The sequence below is a fragment of the Zea mays genome, chromosome 10 (genome assembly GCF_902167145.1).
Source record: "Zea mays cultivar B73 chromosome 10, Zm-B73-REFERENCE-NAM-5.0, whole genome shotgun sequence".
Lineage (NCBI taxonomy): Eukaryota > Viridiplantae > Streptophyta > Magnoliopsida > Poales > Poaceae > Zea > Zea mays.
In genome coordinates, this window is record NC_050105.1 from 112,180,673 (window position 1) to 112,200,971 (window position 20,299).

A 20,299-nucleotide genomic window follows, 5' to 3' on the forward strand; every position below is an offset into this window, starting at 1 on the left:
AGCTGCTTGGTAAGGATTTGGTCGACACCTCCACCTCGCAGGGTTGCTCGACATACACTTGGTCGGTACTTCAGCCTCGTAGGGTAGGATTGCTCGACAGAGACTTGGTCGCTCGCTTCGCCCCGCAGGGTTGCTCGATAGAGATTTGGTTGGTCGTTCCACCTCGCAGGGTTGCTTGATAGAGACTTGGTCAACAAGTGTTTGTCGAGAATCTTGAGCCTACTTTGGACTCCCGATTCTTGGGTACCTGATAATATTGTTATTTATTGTGCAACATGATTTGAATAAAATACAGATAAGTCTTGTCAAAATTTTAATTTTTTTAACTAAAATACGTTTCTCGGTCAAAAAAGACGAAATTTGGTTGAGAAACGTAAACTGTTCAGGAAATGCGAAATTCGAGCAAAATTCAGTTATTTTTCGTTTTCGAAAACAGGCAGAATTAGGTTAAAGGCCTGTTTGGTTTACTACCTAACTTCCCACATTTTACCTAAGGTTAGTTTTTCAATTCGGACGAACCTTAGGTAAAGTGTGGCACAGTTAGACGCGAACCAAACATGCCTTAAAAAAAGATAGAAAACCCTGGTTATTGGAGACAGCCTAGGAGCAGAATTGTCATGTGCCGTGAGCAGCCGTGACTTCGTTGTGTTTTGTTGCCTCACGCGGTAAATAGTTGGAAACAAGCGCTGCCCACAGCAAAAAGCTCGGCCGCAGACATTTCCGGTGCTGCGGGCGCTGCGCATCTCTTGCCACCCAGGTGGGAGTTTGTGGGCCAGTCCGTTTGAAACCGTGACACTGTCGTCAGGGCCCACCGCCAGTCCACCTTTTCCTCTCACCCCATCCCATCTCCGGATCTATCGCCCTCGCCATCGGCAATCGGCATCGCCACCGGTAGTGGGAGGGAGCAAGGGGGGGACCCAGGCCAACGCCGCGCACCTTTGCCCTCTTATCATCATCAACATCACCACGGGCGGGGGAGACGGCCCTCGAAGCGTACCCGTCCCCATCCTCCTTTTCCGAACCACCGGAGCGCGGCGGCGCGGCGCGAGACCCTTCCCGGCTTCTACTCCTCCGATCCTCCGCACCGGCTGACGAGTAGCCCACTCACTGGTAAGCCCCGCCCGCTCGTTGCTCCCTTCGTGCCTGATTCGGTCCCTCCGTGCCTGATTCTGTCACGCGGTTTTCTCTTGTTTGATTGGATCGATTGTTTGCTGCGGAATCTGCGTAGTGCTTGTTCTTAGTCTCTGGTGTCATGGGAAGAAATCGCGTGCCTCAGTGCCCTGTACGGAGTGACCGATCTCGGATGGGGACTGGCAGGCCAGTTTTGCTGTCATTAGTGATCCGCGCGGTGCGTAATTGTTCGAGATTTAGTTCTATTTGGGAAGCCCAGCCGCGATACATGCAAAATTCAGTTCCATTCCCCTGAAATTTCGGTGCCTAATTTAAATCAGTTCCCTTGCACTGGAATTTCGTTGCCTAATTTGTTGTTGTTGTTCCTGCTGCTCTCTAGGGAGAACCTAACCAATCTCCTGTTCTTGTGCAGGGGGACGTGGGATCGATCGGCGGCTGATGGGAGGCTAGATTCCGCAATCCCACAGACTAGACACATCCCCTTCGCGGTTGACTTTGGCGAATCGACCTTGATCTGAAAATGGGGCTGTTCCGGGCGGCGTCCGGCCTGGCCCGTTTGGCTCTGCGAAGGAACCTCTTGCGCGCCGCGGCAAGCCCCTTTGCCGCCGGCGGTGGCGCCGTCCCAGGTGCCGCGCCGGCGCGCTACTTCCACTCCACCTGCCCGCGCCGGTTCGCTGCGCCCACGCCCCGTGCTGTGCCGCTCTCGCGCCTCACCGACAGCTTCCTTGATGGGACCAGCAGCGTCTACCTCGAGGAGCTGCAGCGGGCCTGGGAGGCCGACCCCAGCTCTGTCGATGAGTCCTGGGACAACTTTTTCCGCAACTTCGTCGGCCAGGCTGCCACCACCTCACCCGGCCTCTCTGGGCAGACCATCCAGGAGAGCATGAGGCTGCTGCTGCTCGTCAGGGCATACCAGGTGAGCGGCCACCTGAAAGCCAAGCTCGACCCGCTCGGGCTTGAGGAGCGTCCGGTCCCGGATGTGTTGGACCCGGCGTTCTATGGGTTCTCTGAGGCGGACTTAGACCGCGAGTTCTTTCTTGGGGTGTGGATGATGGCTGGGTTCTTGTCTGAAAACCGGCCAGTGCAGACGCTGCGCTCGGTGCTGGAGCGGCTCGAGCAGGCCTATTGCGGTACCATTGGGTATGAGTACATGCACATACCTGACAGGGAGAAGTGCAACTGGCTCAGGGATAGGATTGAGACAGTTAACCCAATGGATTACACTTATGACCGTCGTCAGGTCATGCTTGATAGGCTTATCTGGAGCACACAGTTTGAGAGTTTCTTGGCGACCAAGTGGACAACTGCAAAACGGTTCGGTCTTGAAGGTGCTGAGACTCTGATCCCTGGCATGAAGGAGATGTTTGACAGGGCAGCTCATCTTGGTGTAGAGAGTATTGTCATTGGGATGCCACACAGAGGCAGGTTAAATGTCTTGGGAAATGTTGTGAGGAAGCCCTTGCGACAGATATTTAGCGAGTTCAGTGGTGGCACCAAGCCTGTCAATGAAGGCGAGGGGTTGTATACAGGGACTGGTGATGTCAAGTACCATCTTGGAACTTCATATGATAGGCCTACCAGGGGTGGGAAACATATCCATCTGTCACTGGTTGCAAACCCGAGTCATTTGGAAGCAGTTGATCCTGTTGTTGCTGGGAAAACAAGAGCGAAGCAGTACTATTCTAATGACCGTGACAGGACCAAGAATTTGGGAGTGTTGCTGCATGGTGATGGTAGTTTCTCAGGGCAGGGCGTTGTGTATGAGACGCTGCATCTCAGTGCCCTTGAAAACTACACCACTGGTGGGACAATACATATCGTGGTCAATAATCAGGTTGCTTTCACTACTGATCCAAGGTCAGGGAGATCCTCACAATATTGCACAGATGTAGCAAAAGCATTGGATGCTCCTATTTTCCATGTTAACGGTGATGATTTGGAGGCTGTTGTTCATGTCTGTGAGCTCGCCGCAGAATGGCGTCAGACATTTCATTCAGATGTAGTGGTGGACATTGTATGCTACCGGCGATTTGGCCATAATGAAATTGATGAGCCGTCCTTCACCCAACCTAAGATGTACAAGGTACACACTCTTTGTTTCACTTTGTTGTCAAGATTTGGCACAAACTTATACGCCCTTTTGTCTCCACATATTCATTTCTATCCTGATTCTTTCTGTACCATTTGAGCAGTGATGTCTTCAGTACTCCATCTAGTTAAATTCTGAACGGCAGAAAAAATATGAGCACATTTTGTATCTTTTGATATCATAATAATAATAAGAATTCTTAAAAGTCTGAAATCAACATTGATTCTGAACAATCAAATTTGGTGTAGTTTCCGTATTATTTGTCACTGTCAGATGTGTAATTGTGCCCATCATATTTGGAAAGTTGATTTCTGTTTGCTTCAGGTGATTAGGAACCATCCAAGTGCGCTAGAGATTTATCAAAGGAAGTTGTTAGAGTCTGGGAAGATCTCAAAGGAAGATATTGATAGGTTAAACAAAAAGGTCAGCACTATACTTAATGAGGAATTTCAGAACAGCAAAGACTATGTTCCCAACAAGAGGGACTGGCTTTCAGCTTACTGGACTGGGTTCAAGTCACCAGAGCAGATTTCGCGTATCCGAAACACCGGGTAAATAGATCTTCCCATCTAGTTTAGCTGTTTCTGCGTTTCTTCACATTTTAAGTGATCTTGATCTGAAAAAAATCAGTTGCGCTTTGCCGCTTTATTTAATGCATTTTCAACCATGCAGTGTCAAGCCAGAGATTCTAAAACGTGTTGGAGAAGCCATGACTACTCTGCCAGAAAATTTCAAGCCTCACAGGGCTGTGAAGAAGATTTTTGATCTACGGCGTCAGATGATCGAGACTGGAGAAGGCATTGATTGGGCAGTTGGTGAAGCACTTGCTTTTGCTACTCTTATAATTGAGGGGAACCATGTCAGGTTAAGTGGTCAGGATGTTGAGAGGGGTACATTTAGCCATCGACACTCTGTCATCCATGACCAAGAAACTGGAGAGCAGTACTGCCCGCTGGATCATCTTGTTATGAACCAAGATGCGGAGCTTTTTACTGTGAGCAACAGGTATGAACTAAGATATACTAACTACTTGTTCCTGTTAGTGATGTGCATGGGTTAGCAGCTTAAGTTCACTCACTTTTTTAGGAAACATGCAACATTACAATAACCAGATAGATTCAAAACAGGAACCGGTACTTTTGTCAGCTGCACTAGTTGATTCTTGTTTCCACATAATGAGCACCAATAAAATAAATAAAAAGGCATTGCATATCCATATGTCAAACAACGTCAGGTAAAATAATGTTGTTGTACTATCAGTAGTCTGTATTATTGTTGTACTGCCTACTTACTATTGATGCGTGGGTATTGTGGTATCTTTAATTATTCAAACTTCTGAGATAATGCTACATGGTTTGTACTGGTGAATTGAGAAGCACGTTTAAGGCGCAGCAGAAAGCCAGAAACACATGCCAGGAATAGGATTCCTGACTAATGATCCAGATTCCAGACTGACCACTTGGATGTAGATAATAACAAACTGTTAAACAAGCATAAAGGGTATTGATATTGACTAGTAATCAGATTAAAACAGCCTAGATACAGGACTGAAGGATAAAAAATTTTCAGTGGTCGTTGGATTTTATGGCTGATATCCACATGCTCTTATATCATCTTTAACTGTATGAATCTTCATATGCAAAATATAAGAAAAAATATGGCTCAGTGTCTGGGATGTTTCTTCTAGTCGGGTTATTTAACAAGGCTTGCTGTTCTCTTCCTGTCTTAATGAAATGACACAGCTCTCCTTGTGGTAGTTCAAGGGAAAAAAACAGAACTGAACACTTTTCACCCCCATTACTGGCCAAATTAGTAATTTTAATTTCAGACGAAAATAAGTTTTGGGGTTGTTCTCAAGAAAATCATAACCTTGAGGTTAAGAACTGCTATGTGATATAAATAGAAGGGAATACCCATATTTCCTTACCTGATTATTTTCCTTTTAATAATGGATCTGTTTTTTTAGCCTGATCTGTTGTATGCAATTATATTGACAGTTCCCTGTCAGAATTTGCTGTTTTGGGCTTTGAATTGGGTTACTCCATGGAGAACCCAAACTCATTGGTCTTATGGGAAGCTCAGTTTGGTGATTTTTCAAATGGAGCTCAAGTGATATTTGATCAGTTCCTGAGTAGTGGGGAGTCAAAATGGCTCCGCCAGACTGGCCTTGTCGTTTGCCTTCCTCATGGATATGATGGTCAGGGGCCTGAACATTCTAGTGCAAGATTGGAACGCTTTCTTCAGGTACTATTTTGCATTTCCAGTAGCAAAGATGCACTTAAAAGGAACAGTCGCCACTTTGCATGATGATGGATTTGCCGTTACTTCTCTACTATGCAGTTTATCAGTTATACGTGTAATGAGTCTAAATGCCAGAGAAATATTTTCAGTTTTAGTATATGGAAATGTATTCTTGGCCCTACATCGTTTAGATGCTGATAGTTTTCGGTTACCTGCATCCTTTTATATTAAACATCAATAACTGTATTGCAGATGAGTGATGACAACCCTTATGTTATACCCGAGATGGATCCAACACTGCGGAAGCAAATCCAGCAGTGCAATTGGCAGGTCGTTAATGTAACAACTCCTGCAAATTATTTCCATGTTCTGCGTCGCCAGGTGAAGATCTCTGCAAAAAATTCCCCTTCCTAGTGTAAAACCATCTGATGTGCTGCACTGAATTAGCTGCCCTTTATTTCTAGATACACCGGGACTTCAGGAAGCCTTTGATTGTGATGTCCCCAAAGAACCTCCTTCGCCACAAGGACTGCAAGTCGAACCTATCTGAATTTGATGATCTTGCGGGCCACCCTGGATTCGACAAACAGGGGACACGCTTCAAGCGTCTCATTAAGGACCAGAATAATCACAAGGACCTCGAGGAGGGAATCAACCGCCTAGTTCTTTGCTCTGGAAAGGTAGGTTGTGTCACTCTTGGAAGTTGTATTTTGAAGATTGTTAGTTGTCTTTGGTAAATTGGCAAGCCAATCTTTGACCCTTTTTGACTACGATTTCAGGTGTACTATGAACTGGATGAAGAAAGAAGGAAGTCGGAGCGCACTGATGTTGCTATATGTAGAGTTGAGCAGCTCTGCCCGTTCCCCTATGACCTCATCCAGCGCGAGTTGAAGAGATATCCAAGTAAGATTTATAATTTGAAATTACCCGAGAAATAGCGCACACTTGCGTACCCATTTTTCAACTATACTGGAATATGTTTTGCTAGCTGGAAGGAATGAAGGATAGTTGACATTTCATTCTAATGAATGAATTAAACAACAAACAAGCTGATACACACGCGTTTATGTTGTACAGATGCCGAGATCGTGTGGTGCCAAGAGGAGCCGATGAACATGGGAGCATACAGCTACATCAACCCGCGGTTGCTGACGGCGATGAAGGTTCTGGGCCGGGGTGGCATCGAGGACATCAAGTACGTCGGCAGGGCCCCGTCGGCTGCTACCGCGACGGGCTTCTACTCGGTGCACGTGCAGGAGCAGACGGAGCTGGTGCAGAAGGCGCTGCAGCGCGACCCCCTCAACTACCCTTTCTGAAAGAAACGAGGCCCCTGTAGATTCTTGGAATTGGGGACCTTTTGAATTTGATATAATACCAATATAGAGAGAACATGCCTTAAATTTTATCTGTGCAGCCATTTGGTGAAATAATTGTTTCGACTCTGCAGTACCGCATGAAACAAACCGTTGTAAGTTTGGAAAAACTCCATCTCGCAGCGTTGATTTTGTGTTCCTAAATGCTGGAAAGTTTGTATGGCTGAAAGCCTGAAACACCGCCTGCCGCAATTTTCTTGCGTTGAATTGCAAAGTCTATAAAAGCAATGAACTGATATGTCATTCATCTTGCATGTTGAAGGTTGTGCTTTGGTATCGATCTCTTGAAAGATATTCGCTTGGTCCTAAAATATATGTACTAATCAAAGAAATTAAGTAGGGAACCTATCATGTGCAATTGATGCATCTGTACGATTCAAGCTATAAGAATAAAGGTGAAAGACTTTTTTTTTAAAAAAAAGATGCAGGAGAGATAGGAGGGTTGTTTTCTAGAAATAATATTTTTTAAAAGACTCCCTCCTAGTAAGGCCTTGTTCGGTTATTTCAATTCCATGTGTATTGGTGTGTATTGAGATGGATTGGGATGTATTTTGACTTGCTATGAAATTAAACCGACTCAATACCACCCAATCCACATGGATTAATGACGAAACGAACAAGCTCTAAAGGAGTAAAAAAGGTTATAGTGCACTGGAATAAGCAAGAGAGGTAGAGATAAACAACATTCTGAAAAAGATAAATATGCATTAGAAAGTGAGAACAATAGGGATGGAAAATAGAAATAGATATTTCAATTATCCGATATTTGTATGTCGGTTTATAATGTGTACTAAATGGATATATTCAAATTCATTTTTTCTTATTTTTCTCTATCTGATTTTATATTTGTTTCGACAAAAAAGACTACCCGAACTTGCCTGTATCCATAAGACAAGGTATTAATCTATTTAAAAAATTATCCACAACTAGTGACTAATTATTTGATTTTAATCTTAGTTTTAAATAGGAGTACATACAAAAAATTGTCCACATATTTTAATTTTGATTTTTCTGTTAGTATCAACTCTAGCGTACTATGCTTGGGTTGAAAGACTATTACTGTATTACTAAGGATGCATTGAAACCATTTAATATTATGTCTATAAATGATTTTTAATATTATTAATGATACACAAATATTAAATTAACTTTATTATTTATAGTTTTATTTAAACATAATATATTTGTCGTTGTAATACTTTTTTTATTAATCTAAATTATTTTATTCAATTTTTCATTTTTAATTTCATGATATATAAATAATGATTGATTAATTAATATATTTAATTATTAATTGTTTACTTAATTATATTATTTTTATGATCTATCTTTGTTTATGTTATACCCACATACTTTAATCTTTACTTATAATAATTTTGCAATTAAAAAATATTGGTAAAGCAAAATTGCTACTTATTGCCCACAGATTCTATTTTAAAATTTTCACTTGGCTTATTATTTTATTAAATATTATCTATTATAATTTAGTTTTCTTTGATATTAAATATTATTAGAAATGTGTTTTTAATTTTATTTCTCTTTGGTTATTAATGAACTTAATAGTAAAATTTAATTAATGTAATTTAAATTTAACAATATGCACTTTAAGTTAAGTTGAGTAAACACCTAAAGTTAAGCCATCCATTTTGTATTCATATTAAAAATATTTATATCTATATTTAAATTTAAATTAAAATATGATAAAAGGTGACATATGGATTTAATTTCATGCAAATATGATCCTTTTCCATCCTCATAGAATTAAAACTAATTTGTCATAAGGGTAATCTCAATGCTAGAAACCTCATGTTGTTTACGCTTCCATTAATTTATATAGATACTATACATAGAAACTATGTTCATGATGGATAATAACTACTCAATAGACAATAACTATAGCTAATCATATATTTTCTCTCTTTGTTAACAACATATCATATCTCTTTCTATCTTGAATTTGGTATAGACATGATTTCCTATCTAAAGAGAATCCTTGTCTCCCCTCCCTCACCACCTCATTTCCCTTTCCATGGTGCTCTGCTAACCTCAATCCCATGCCGGCGACCACCCAGACTCGATGACCACCCCAAGGTCGCATACCCCTCTTGTGTGGCCACCCCACCCTTAGGGCTAATTTGGTGACCCGGGATCACGAGAGGATTGGAGGGGATCGAGGGGGAAATTAGTTCATTTCCCCCTCAATCCCCTCTAACCCTCCCGTGATCCCCTTGTCACCAAATCAACCCTTAGAGTGCCACAATTATCCCTTCTCCGCCCTCATTCAGTGGGAAGGCCCAAAGAGTAGAGGTGGATGGATTCTAGCCTTGTTCCATCTAGTGGTGCGAGGGTGCCCCAGCCTCCCTCATATCAAGGTTATCTTTCTAAGGTGAAAGGAACAAGAAAATATTTTTTGAGGTATTGGAGAGTCAGCACCCACACAAGGGTGTAGCTCCCCCTTGATCTATCCAAGGGCCCTTTATTCTCTACGCGCTGATTCTTTATCACTCCAACAAGGTGAATTGCCCACAACTGCCTACACTATGAGTTGGGTCACCCATAAGCTACATCGAGTGACACCAAACTCCCATAATATGTTTAAGTGATGCTAATCATCAAGAGTACAAGCACAAACTCTCACTTGACCTAGCCAACCCTAATGAGAAGAGTTGATGAACACTTGCAACTCTTAAAGCACTAATGGATTCCTTAATCTTATGATTATCAAATCTAAAACACTCCACTAGCTTAAGTCTCTCTCTTGGACACCACAGGGTGTGTGTAGAACTTTAGAATGTCAAGAGACTCTAAATGCTTGACATGGATGGGTATAAATACCTTCAAGGAAAGGATCTAGCCATTAGTGAGAGCACCTAGAGGGGGGGGGGTGAATAGATGATCCTACAAAAATCAACTCTAAACAAGACAAACTTGGTTTATAATAAACGTTAGTAGAATGAAAACCAAGTTGATGTGAATAGAGGTAGAGAGAAGAAGAGAACTCTTGACTTGATTGTTCCTTTAAGATATGTATTAAACTTAGGAACAATAACACAAGTGAGTATGTGAGAACTCTATGGAAGAAAACAATCACAATAAAGAGATGCACAAGTGACACGGTGATTTTATCTCGTGGTTCGGCCAATGCCTACTCCATGTTGTGGTGACCTCCTTCGGTAAAGGGTTGCACTCAACCCCTCTCAAGTGATCCAAAAATCAAACTTGAGTACCACAATTTTCTTCCTTATCTCAAGTTTTCCCTTTGCGAGGAATCTCCACAAGTTGGAGTCTCTTACCCTTACACAATTGTTCTCAAGTAAACCACAAGAGTAAGGGGGAAGTAGAATCAAACACACATGACAAACTTGCAGCAACTCACACACACAAGACAAGAGAGAAGAGCATGAAGACAACACATCGGTGTTACATCTCAAAACAAGCGCCCAAATCTCTATCTACTAAAGTAAAGGCATGAATTCGATGTCTCGGTGTTGTAGGATGTTCCATGACTGCTTGGTATTATGCTCCATGTGCCTAGGGGTCCCTTTTATAGCCCCAACGACCCTAGGAGCCGTTGGTGCTCCATTTGGTAGGCTTTGATTGCCTTCTGTCCGTGGGCGCACCGGACGATGAACAATGCCCGATTTCCTTCCTTCTTTGGTGAAGCTAACCGTTGCCAGTCACTGGCCCTGTGGCACACCGTACAGTCCGATGATGCCTGCTGACAGTTGACTAAGTCACGTATCGCCCGCTGATCGCGCGGTCGACCGTTGGCTGGGCGCGCGACTGGCTCACCGGACAGTCCGGTGAATTATAGCCGCGGCGCCCTGGCTTTTTCCCGAGAGCGGCCTGTTCACCGAGCGCACCAGCCAGGCACCGAAGACCCTCCGGTGCACACCGAACGGTCAGGTGCACCACAGACTGGTGCAAGTTTGGCTAGACTAAGCCAAACTTCTCCAATTTAATTTCTCTCAATTTGAGAAGATCCCTAGCACTTACTAGACATAGTTAGTACCAAAAAAATTACTAAGTGCTAGAATCATACCTTTGTTTCTCCAATTTTCTTCTCTTTAATTCTGAGCTCATATTAGTCAAAAATAATGTGTTGAGCATCTAATCACCAAAACAATATAGAAATGGCCCCATGGCACATTTCCCTTTCAATCCCCCCTTTTTGGTGATTTATGCCAACACATTAAAAGCAACTCATAATGCACTAACGTATTCAAACGAGCTAAAAGTCTCAAATTGATGTCAAATTGAAGACTAATAAAGTTTCTTAGGATTTGGCATATTTGGATCATTTTTGCCACCACTTGCATAGTTTTCACAAAACAAATTCATTTGCCTATCCATATGTCAAAAACACTTGTTTTGGCAAATCAAAAATATCTTTCAAGACTAGTTTTGACCAAACATAAAAAACTCTCCTTTTTTCCCATAATAATCAAATTTCTCCCCTATAAGAGAGCAGTTTTTGTAATAAGAGGGTTTTGATAAAAAAACCAAGTATTCTTACACTAAAATTTTGAAAAATTCATAAGTGATAGCTGATCAAGTTGCTTTGGCCTTAATTTCTCCCCCTTTGGCACCAAGCACCAAAACAGAAGAACTAGTGACCTTTTAACCCCATTGCCTCACAAAAATTGTAAGTAGAACCAAAGGCAATGAGAAAACACATATAGTGACTTGGAACAAGATACATGTAACACCCTGAATTTGAGGGTATAAAATTTCTTTCTAATTATCACCCAAATTCATGTGTTACTCTTCTCTCTCACTCTAGGTTTCATCTCTTTCTAGATTCTCTCTCCCTTTTTCCCTTTTAAGTAGAAATAGCTTAAGGTTAGGGGGATTTAATTATTTATTTTTGCCAAAACATTTATGAGTCATGACATGTTGCATCATGCCGAGCTTAAAATATTCTTTGAGGTGTTGCAAATGTTTTGTTGGGGGTCTGCTTCGTCGCCGAAGGTCCCATAAGAATAAACACCTTCGGAAGATCAACACAGAAGCAAAGCCGAAGCTACCATCCGGGGAGCTTCGGCATAACGACATGCCTTAAGACGAAGGGTGACACCGACTTAAAGATGAAAAGACCAATTGGCCCATGATAATCTATGTCATAATTATAACCGGTTGTAAAGGACATGAATGTAAATCCACACAGGCTGCGCCCTGTGCCTATAAATAGATGAACAGTACCCCCGTACTGTTCACGCTGACCTGTACTCGCTCGTGCATTAGGCTTGTACTATTTCCTTCTGTCAAGCCGAAGGTATAAATGTAGTTCTATATTATTACTGTTTATTCATGATATAATAAAGTTGAATTGATAATGTCACATAAGTATTCGCGTTGCTTTCTATGTTTTACATATTTCTTCTTTCATTAATGTATACTGCAATCATGAAGGCATGTCCTTCATGACCTTCGTCTGAAGATCATTATGCCCTAAGGGATATAATGTTTCGAAGGACGAAGGACCTTAACCCTTATCATTTTGTGTTGCCTTGTTCTTAATTCGTAGCAATTGAGAACAAGTCCCCAACATTTGGTGCCCACCTCCGGTGAACTCACTTCCACTTTTGAGCTAATGGCTTCGTTCAACAATCAAGTCGTAGCACCTTCGGCTACGAAGCTGGTGCTCCCGATAACAGGTGGCTCAAGTTCAGAGCCGGCTAACAAGAAGCAGAAGAAGGAAGCACAGAGAAGGGTGCAACATGTTGGGGGTGCAGGGACCCTTCATCAAGTCAAAATGGTCCCACATCCCAATAACTTTCTCTCAGGAGGACCTTCAGCTCAAATATTACCCTCACAATGATGCTATGGTCATATCTTGTGTCATCAAGGGATTTCTGGTCCATAATGTTCTGGTTGATACAGGTAGTGCATCGGATATCATATTTGCTAAGGCCTTCAGACAGATGCAAGAGCCAGAAGATAAGATTCATGATGCTACACACCCTCTTTGTGGCTTCGGAGGAAGGCGAATTGTAGCACTCGACAAAATCACGATGCCAGTGACCTTCGACTTCGTCCACAATACAAGGACTGAACAGGTTGTGTTTGATATTGTTGACATGGAATACCCCTACAATGCAATCATTGGTCGTGGGACACTTAATGCTTTCGAAGCAATACTTCATCCAGCATATCTATGCATGAAGATACCTTCAGAACAAGGGCCCATTGCTGTTCATGGGAGTCAGGAAGCTGCCAGGAAAGCTGAAGGAAACTGGACAGATTCAAAGGCAATTCACAACATAGATGGAGTCGAAGCCTGTGAACAGTACAAATACAAAAGAGAGAAGGCTGCTTCGGCAGATCAGCCCGAAGCCTATGCTTCTATGTGAAGATATAGTAGAGCAAAAAGTACTGCTGGGGTCTCAGCTATCTGAAGACCAAGAGAAAACTTTGATAAGATTTTTATTCAACAACAAAGATGTATTTGCTTGGTCAGCCAATGATCTTTGTGGTGTCAACAGAGATGTCATTGAACATTCACCCAATGTGGACCCATCCTTCAGGCCAAGAAAGCAAAAGCTTCGGAAAATGTGTGATGATAAAGCCGAAGGTGCTCAGAATGAAGTGAAAAGGCTTCTCAGTGCTGGTGTCATCAAAGAGGTGAAATACCCAGAGTGGTTAGCCAATACTGTCATGGTGAAGAAGGCCAATGGCAAATAGAGAATGTGCATTGACTTCACAGATCTTAACAAGACATGCCCAAAAGATGAATTCCCACTACCAAGAATAGACTCTCTTGTAGATGCAGCAGCTCTCATGAGTCTATTGGATTGTTATTCAGGCTATCATCAAATCTGGATGAAGAAAGATGAGCCGAAGACTAGCTTCATAACTCCCAGCGACACCTATTGCTATCTTTGGATGCCTGAGGGGCTCAAGAATGTTGGAGGAAGCTTCAGCAGAATGACAGCCAAGGTCCTTCATTCCCAGATAGGCAGAAATGTGCTGACCTATGTTGATGATATCATAGTGAAAAGCACGAAGCAAGAAAATCACATTGCTGATTTGCAAGAAACATTTGCCAATTTTAGGCAAGCTGGCCTGAAATTAAATCCAGAAAAATGTGTTTTCGGAGTAAAGAAAGGCAAGTTCGTTGGCTGTCTGGTTTCAACGAAAGGAATTGAAGCTAACCCAAGTAAGATCGAAGCTATCCTTTGGATGGAGCCACCAAGCACGAAGAAAGGGGCTCAACGGCTGGCAGGACGATTAGCATCATTAAACAGATTCATATTCCGATCAGCGGAAAGGAATCTACCATTTTTTGAAATACTGAAGTCAGCCGAAGTCTTTCAATGGGGCCCGGCACAACAAAAAGCTTTCGAAGAGTTGAAACAATACTTGATTGATTTAACAACATTAACTCCACCCGTGCCAGGGGCTCCATTGCTCTTATATGTGGCAGCTTCGCATTCTGCAGTGAGTGCGGCACTGGTACAAGAGAAGCTAGATGGTCAGGCTAAAAAGCAAGCTCCAATATACTTCGTCTCCGAAGTTCTAAGTCCATCAAAGAAAAATTACACAGAATTGGAGAAGGTATTATATGCTGTGTTAATGGCCTCCAGAAAGCTTCGACATTATTTTCAAGCATACCACATAATTGTTCCTTCGTCACAACCTCTAAAGGACATCATGAGGAATAGAGAGGCTACTGGAAGAATTGGAAAATGGGCTGTAGAGCTTAATGAATTCACCATTGATTATGTGCATAGATCTTCAATTCAGTCCCAGGCGTTAGCAGACTTCATCGCTGATTGGACGCCAGGGGCTCAGGAAGAAGAGACAAATAAAAATGCCAAAGCCTGGACAGTGTTCTGCGATGGTTCTTGGGGAACCTTTGGCGCAGGAGTAGTTGCTGTTCTAATAGCACCTTCGAAAGTCAGAACATGTTATGCAGCCAAACTAGACTTCAGTTGTACAAATAATATTGCCGAATATGAAGCACTCTTGTTGGGGCTTTGGAAGTTAAGGACAATGAGAATAAGATGGGCTATTCTGAAAACTGATTCTCAAGTCATTTCTGGCCACATAGATAAAAGCAGCAAGGCAAGAGATCCGAAACTTGAAAAATATATGGATACAGTTCGAAGGTTGGAGGCTTCTTTTGAAGGTTTCTCTGTCAAGAACATTCCAAGAGGCAAAAATGAGCATGCAAATTTGTTAGCCAAATCAACGGCTCAGGGGCTCCCTTTACCTCCGGAAGTATTTTTTGAAACAATAAAGGCACCTTCGGTTGAACTCATGGAGAGAGCAGTGCTCGCCATTTCACCAGTACATAATAAAGATTGGAGGACTGAAATCATATCTTTTCTCTAGGGTAACTGCCTCTCGATGACGAAGTTTACAATAAAAGAATGGAAGCAAGAACAAGACCATATATCATAATAGAAGGGGAATTATACAAGCATGGAGTTTGCTTCCCCCTTCTCAAGTGTTTATCTAGAACGGAAGGTATAGAACTGATGAAGGAAATACATGCAGGATTGTGTGGATCTCATATTGGGTCTAGGCCTTTGCTGGGAAAGGTTTTTAGATAGGAATTTTACTGGCCGAAGGTAGCTTCAGATGCAACAGATCTGGTCCAAAAGTGCAAAAAATGTCAAAAATGTGCAAGGGACCAAAAACAACCTTCGTCATTAACTCAGTTAATACAACCAACCTGGCCATTGCAAAAATGGGGCCTGGACTTGTTAGGCCCACTTCCACCAGCACAAGATAATTTGAAATATGTCATGGTGGCGGTGGAATATTTTTCTAAGTGGATTGAAGCAAAACCTTTGGCTACAATAACTTCGGTTACAGTTCAAAAATTCTTCTGGTAAAATATCGTTTGTCGTTTCGGCGTGCCGAAGGCTACAACTGTGGACACTGGAACACAGTTCGACACCGAAGCTTTCAAAGATTTCTGCGACCAGATTGACACGAAGATTCATTTTGCATCAGTCAGGCACCAGGAGTCAAACGGGTTGGTTGAAAGAGCAAATGGTATCATAATGACGGGAATAATGAAGTTAATCTTCAATCAATCCAGAGGAAAGTGGCCAGAAGAGTTGATTAAAGTGGTGTGGAGTCACAATACAACTGTATCAAGGTCAACAGGTTTTACACCATTTAAGCTATTGTTTGGTGACGAAGCTATAACCCCAGAAGAAGCTAAGGCAGGGTCAATTAGAACAGTAGCTTCAGGAGAAGACGAAGCTGATTATTTTGTGGCAAAAGATGCTATAGAAGGGACCCGACTTCAGGCTGTGGAAAATATCAACAAATATCAAGCCGAAACAATAAAATGGCGTGACAGAAAAGTTCGGCTGAAAAACATTAAGCCAGGGCATCTGGTACTTCGAAGAGTGGCCAATCCAGACACAGTAGGCAAGCTACAACTGAAGTGGGAAGGTCCCTTTTTGGTGGTATCTTCGTCAAGACCCGATTCTTTACAGATTGAAGGATATGGACGACAACGACATTCCTAGATCTTGGAATGCGGATGAGCTTCGACGATATTATGTATAAATTGATGTAATCTTTTTCACTTTTCCTATGGCACCCTTTTCCTTTCCAAAGGGGGAGAAAGGTTTTTAATGGGGCCATAGTTTGTAATTTTTCCTTTCTTATCCAGCTCTACGAGAGCAAAATCCCTCAAAAATATGTAAAATCTAAAATCTGAGCATGCACCATCGAGTGCAAAACAGGGAGAAGCTTGAAAGTCGTCTCTAAGGGGATGCAGAGCACGACGAAGCTACAAAAAGTCGTTCCTAAGGGAGCGCAACGTAAGTTTTCTGCTCAAAAGTCATTCCTAAGGGAATGCAAAGCCAAATACCGCCGAAATAGAAGGCGAAGAAGTTCAAAAGACGTTCCTAAGGGAATGAAGAACTTACACCAAAAAGTCAACGGTGATACCGCCGAAATAGAAGGCGAAGAAGTTCAAAAGACGTTCCAAAGGGGATGCAGAACTTACACCGAAAAATAAGCGGTGCAGCCGAAAAATAAACGGCAAAAAGATTTCAGTCATTTCTAAGGGAATGAGGAGTTTTGATGTGGCTTCGTAAGCATGTGTCTGGACATTCATTTGCACAATACATCACATCATTCATTGCATTCATATACATTCATTTAGACATACATAGGATCATCATCATCATATCATACAGATACAGACAATTGCTTCAGTTATAAGGATAACGCTTCGGCAAAAGGAAAGGAAGCAGATTTATGCTTCGCTGTGTACAAAAAGAAGGGAAGGTGTTTTCGCCTTCGGCTCAAAAAATACAAGTTTCGTCCACATCAAAGCAGTTCATACATGGACGGAAAGGTAAAAATATATTACAAGGTATGGACAAATTTACAGAGTAGTATCTGATCCTTAAATTACAATATTCTTTACAAGGATAATTCAAAAGTTTCTCTAGAGTTTTTTCACATCAATGTCTTCAGCTTCATCATCATCTGATAAGCTTCGGATCATCCGCTAAGCTTCGGCTCATTGCTCCTCGGCTTTGTCATCCTGTACATAACAAAGCGTTATAAGGTAAATTCAAGTTTCAAGGAAAAGGTAAGCATATGGTATGAGTTTATTACCGGTTTAAGGTGACTTCGAGCTTCATCACTAACCAAGCTTCGTCCACCCATTGCCCAAATTTGAGTTACGAATCTGTTCCCAATGCTTCGGGCCAGACTGGGGATGTCATTTAAGTCCGCTGGTGATAAGCTGAAGTTTGGGTGGTTTACAACATTCCCGTGCGTGCAACCAGCCTTCATAAAAGCGATAGCTGTGCCACGAGAAGCTAGCAGAGCGCAGAAATCACCATGCCCAACTATGACATCATCAAGAGCATCAACCTCGCCTTCAATGTGATCAAAGATGCCTGACAGGTTTTCAGCTGAAGGTTTAAACTTTTCAGAACTGGCTCCAACTGAGTTGAAGACTTCCTTAGTCGCTGCACGCAATGGTTTCCGAAGTTCATACATTTATCTTGAAGTTCCCTCAATGACTTTTGCAAGTTCGATTTTTTTGCAACTTCAGCTTCAAGCTTCGCATCAAAATCCTTCTTCTCTTGTTCGAAACTTTTTGATTTCGTGGAGAGTTCACTGTTTAACTTAACAATCTCGGCTTGAGCTTCTGCCAGCGAACCCTCCATTGTCTGAAGCATGAAATCTTTCTTCTCCAAAGCAGCTTCGTGCTCTTTAATCTTGCCCTCTAAGCCCTCAATTATAATTTCGTTCTTCTTGTCCTCCAGGTCTTGCTGCATCCTCAAGGTTTTGCTTAACAGTAGACTCTAAAAAAATAACCTTTGTCAGGAATAACCTTCATCTCAAAAACAATAATAAAGTTCAGGAAAGAACTTCACCTTGAAATTAGAATAAAACAAACTGCCAGCGATATGTTGCCGCCGGTATCTGCTGAGGTCAGCCTCAAGCTCCGGAAAGCCAACACTCTTCGATAGAGTGCTGACAACCTTCGCCCCAATCCGGTCCAGGAGGCATCCTAAACTCTCTTCGGCAACGCCACCGAAGAGCAATGCTCCTGGTTTATAGCCGCATGATATTGCGTAATCCCTCAATTCTTCCTTCTCAGCCTTAGACAACTTTTTGCCAAGTGTGTCTTGAAAATTAAAATCCTCTTCCTCTGAAGTTTCTTTGGCAACCTCCTTCTCTTTCCCAGGCACTGGGGCCAGGGTCTTTTCGGCAGCTGTAGCAGCTTCTTCCACGGCCATGTTCAAGATCATCTTATCAATATCAGAAAAAGTGCCTTCTAGATTTGTATCTTCGACCGTCTCAGCTTCGGCGGGGGCAACCTCAGTTGCTGCGGTATCTTCGGCAGCCGGTGTTTTTGACGCCGAGGCTGGCGGTGGCGTTTCTTCAATAGCATCAAAAACAGTAATGATCCTTCGCCTTTTTTCAGCAGGCTTCTTGATTGTCGCAGGCTCCTCCTTCTTCTGTAAAAGCTTCATTAGTTGTGGCCCTAGTGGACTTAGCTTGAGGGGTAAAGATTCAGTCATTACCTTTAAAATTTCCTCCACATCAGCAGTAGGAGGCGTTGAAGGAACTTCTTCCTCTATATCAGCTGTCTTCGGCTTTGCAGCCGAAGCTTTTCTCTTCTTTGGAATAGCCATTTTTGGCTCAGGGCTGGATTTCTTCTTTTTCAAAGCCTTTTCATCTTCTTCTATCATTCTAGCAGCCTGCCTCTTCATTACACTGACAACTCTTTTTTGCTTTGGCCCTTCGGCACCCTTGCTTAATCGTTCATAGTCAGGATATTCAAATTTCAGGGCATTCATTACTCGGTTCAACCTTCGTTTCGGTCGGGTGCCGAAGGCCGCGATCATCAATTGATCTTCTTTCTTAGTATAGTTGCCCAAGATTTTATTGCACATAACTTCAATCGTATCCAACCATTCTTGGCAGGGTTCTTTGAAATGTTTTTTGAACTTGAAATGATAGGGCAGTCGAACAAGTTCTTTCTTTTTCTTTTCTCCTTTGAGCTTCGGCATATTCCATTCCTTTAACGTCGGAAACACTCTATTGGCTAGGTATTCCTGTACCAAATCTCTAGTACCGATATGCTCAGACACAACTCGAAATTCTCCCACAGCTTCTCGGCATGGTGACCCATGTAGCATGTCGCATAAAGGCCTAGTTAATCCGAAGGTTAGGTCCAGTGGACTCTGAACTAACTTCTCCTTCTTCTCATCAACCTTAACATAAAACCACTCATTCTTCCAGCCGGTTGGCCATTTGGTGCGGTAGCTGACCACCGGAGTCTTCATGTCTTTGCGGTAAGCAAAATTATAACAACCGAAATTCTCGTGCAGTCCATCTTCTCTAGCCTTCGTCTGATAGTGAAGTTCGTGCACCCAGCAGAAGGCTTCGGCAAGCGGCTCCACTCCTTGGCTTCGAAGAGCCCAGATAAAGACGCTGAGCCTAATGATGGCGTTAGGAGTCAGCTGATGAAGACAAATTTTGAAATCTTTCAAAACATCCCCAATCATTTCATGCAGAGGAAATCTCAATCCTGCTTTGAAAAAACTTCTGTAAACTACTACCTCATCATTTTCTGGCTTCAGAATAGTTTCTTCCCCGCCAAAACGAATCAGCTTCTTCTCGGCTTCCCCAAAGTAGCCTAGCTTTATCATCATGGGCATATCAGCTTCGGAGACAGTCGACTTCCCAAAATCCAAGTGGCTGGGTTTGGATGGCATAATGGTGTTGTAATCTATCTCTTCTTCACCAGCATCACCCTCTTCAATATCTGCTTGTTCAGCTTCAGCAGCAGGTGCACCTTCGTCAGAGGCGCCCTCTGTCACAACCAGTCCCAACTGCCTCATTACTTCGGAGATTGGGGCAGTCTCAGCAGCTTCGACCTCCTCTCCGTCGCGTGTAATCCTAGCCGTTGAACGCACTTTGGCCATTTGATACTGAACTTCTCACGGTTTTGATGAAGTTGATG

The 20,299-nt window shown here is 42.7% G+C and overlaps 1 protein-coding gene across 2 annotated transcripts; it reads left to right on the forward strand.

Annotated features, from left to right (window-relative positions):
* The first annotated feature begins 665 nt into the window (after positions 1-665).
* On the forward strand, positions 666-7,081 carry LOC100383847 (uncharacterized). 2 transcript variants are annotated; one of them, XR_004853070.1, is made up of 9 exons: positions 666-1,110; positions 1,544-3,214; positions 3,545-3,771; positions 3,893-4,225; positions 5,218-5,464; positions 5,714-5,842; positions 5,909-6,141; positions 6,241-6,364; positions 6,539-7,081. XR_004853070.1 is itself a non-coding variant. In NM_001362165.1 (9 exons), the coding sequence occupies exons 2-9, from the start codon at positions 1,652-1,654 to the stop codon at positions 6,775-6,777; spliced, it is 3,078 nt and encodes a 1,025-aa protein (NP_001349094.1). In that variant the 5' UTR covers positions 844-1,110; positions 1,544-1,651; the 3' UTR covers positions 6,778-6,987. The 2 variants fall into 2 exon arrangements, 1 of the variants encoding a protein (NP_001349094.1); NM_001362165.1 differs by having other exon boundaries at positions 844-1,110; positions 5,926-6,141; positions 6,539-6,987.
* The last annotated feature ends 13,218 nt before the right edge of the window (positions 7,082-20,299 follow it).

Bases quoted from the DNA above. Each gene is read 5' to 3' on its own strand.
- LOC100383847 (NM_001362165.1), top strand. From the start codon at position 1,652: ATGGGGCTGTTCCGGGCGGCGTCCGGCCTGGCCCGTTTGGCTCTGCGA. The intron at 3,772-3,892 runs GTAAATAGATCT...TCAACCATGCAG, and splicing joins TCGCGTATCCGAAACACCGG to TGTCAAGCCAGAGATTCTAA. The intron at 6,365-6,538 runs GTAAGATTTATA...TATGTTGTACAG, and splicing joins CGAGTTGAAGAGATATCCAA to ATGCCGAGATCGTGTGGTGC.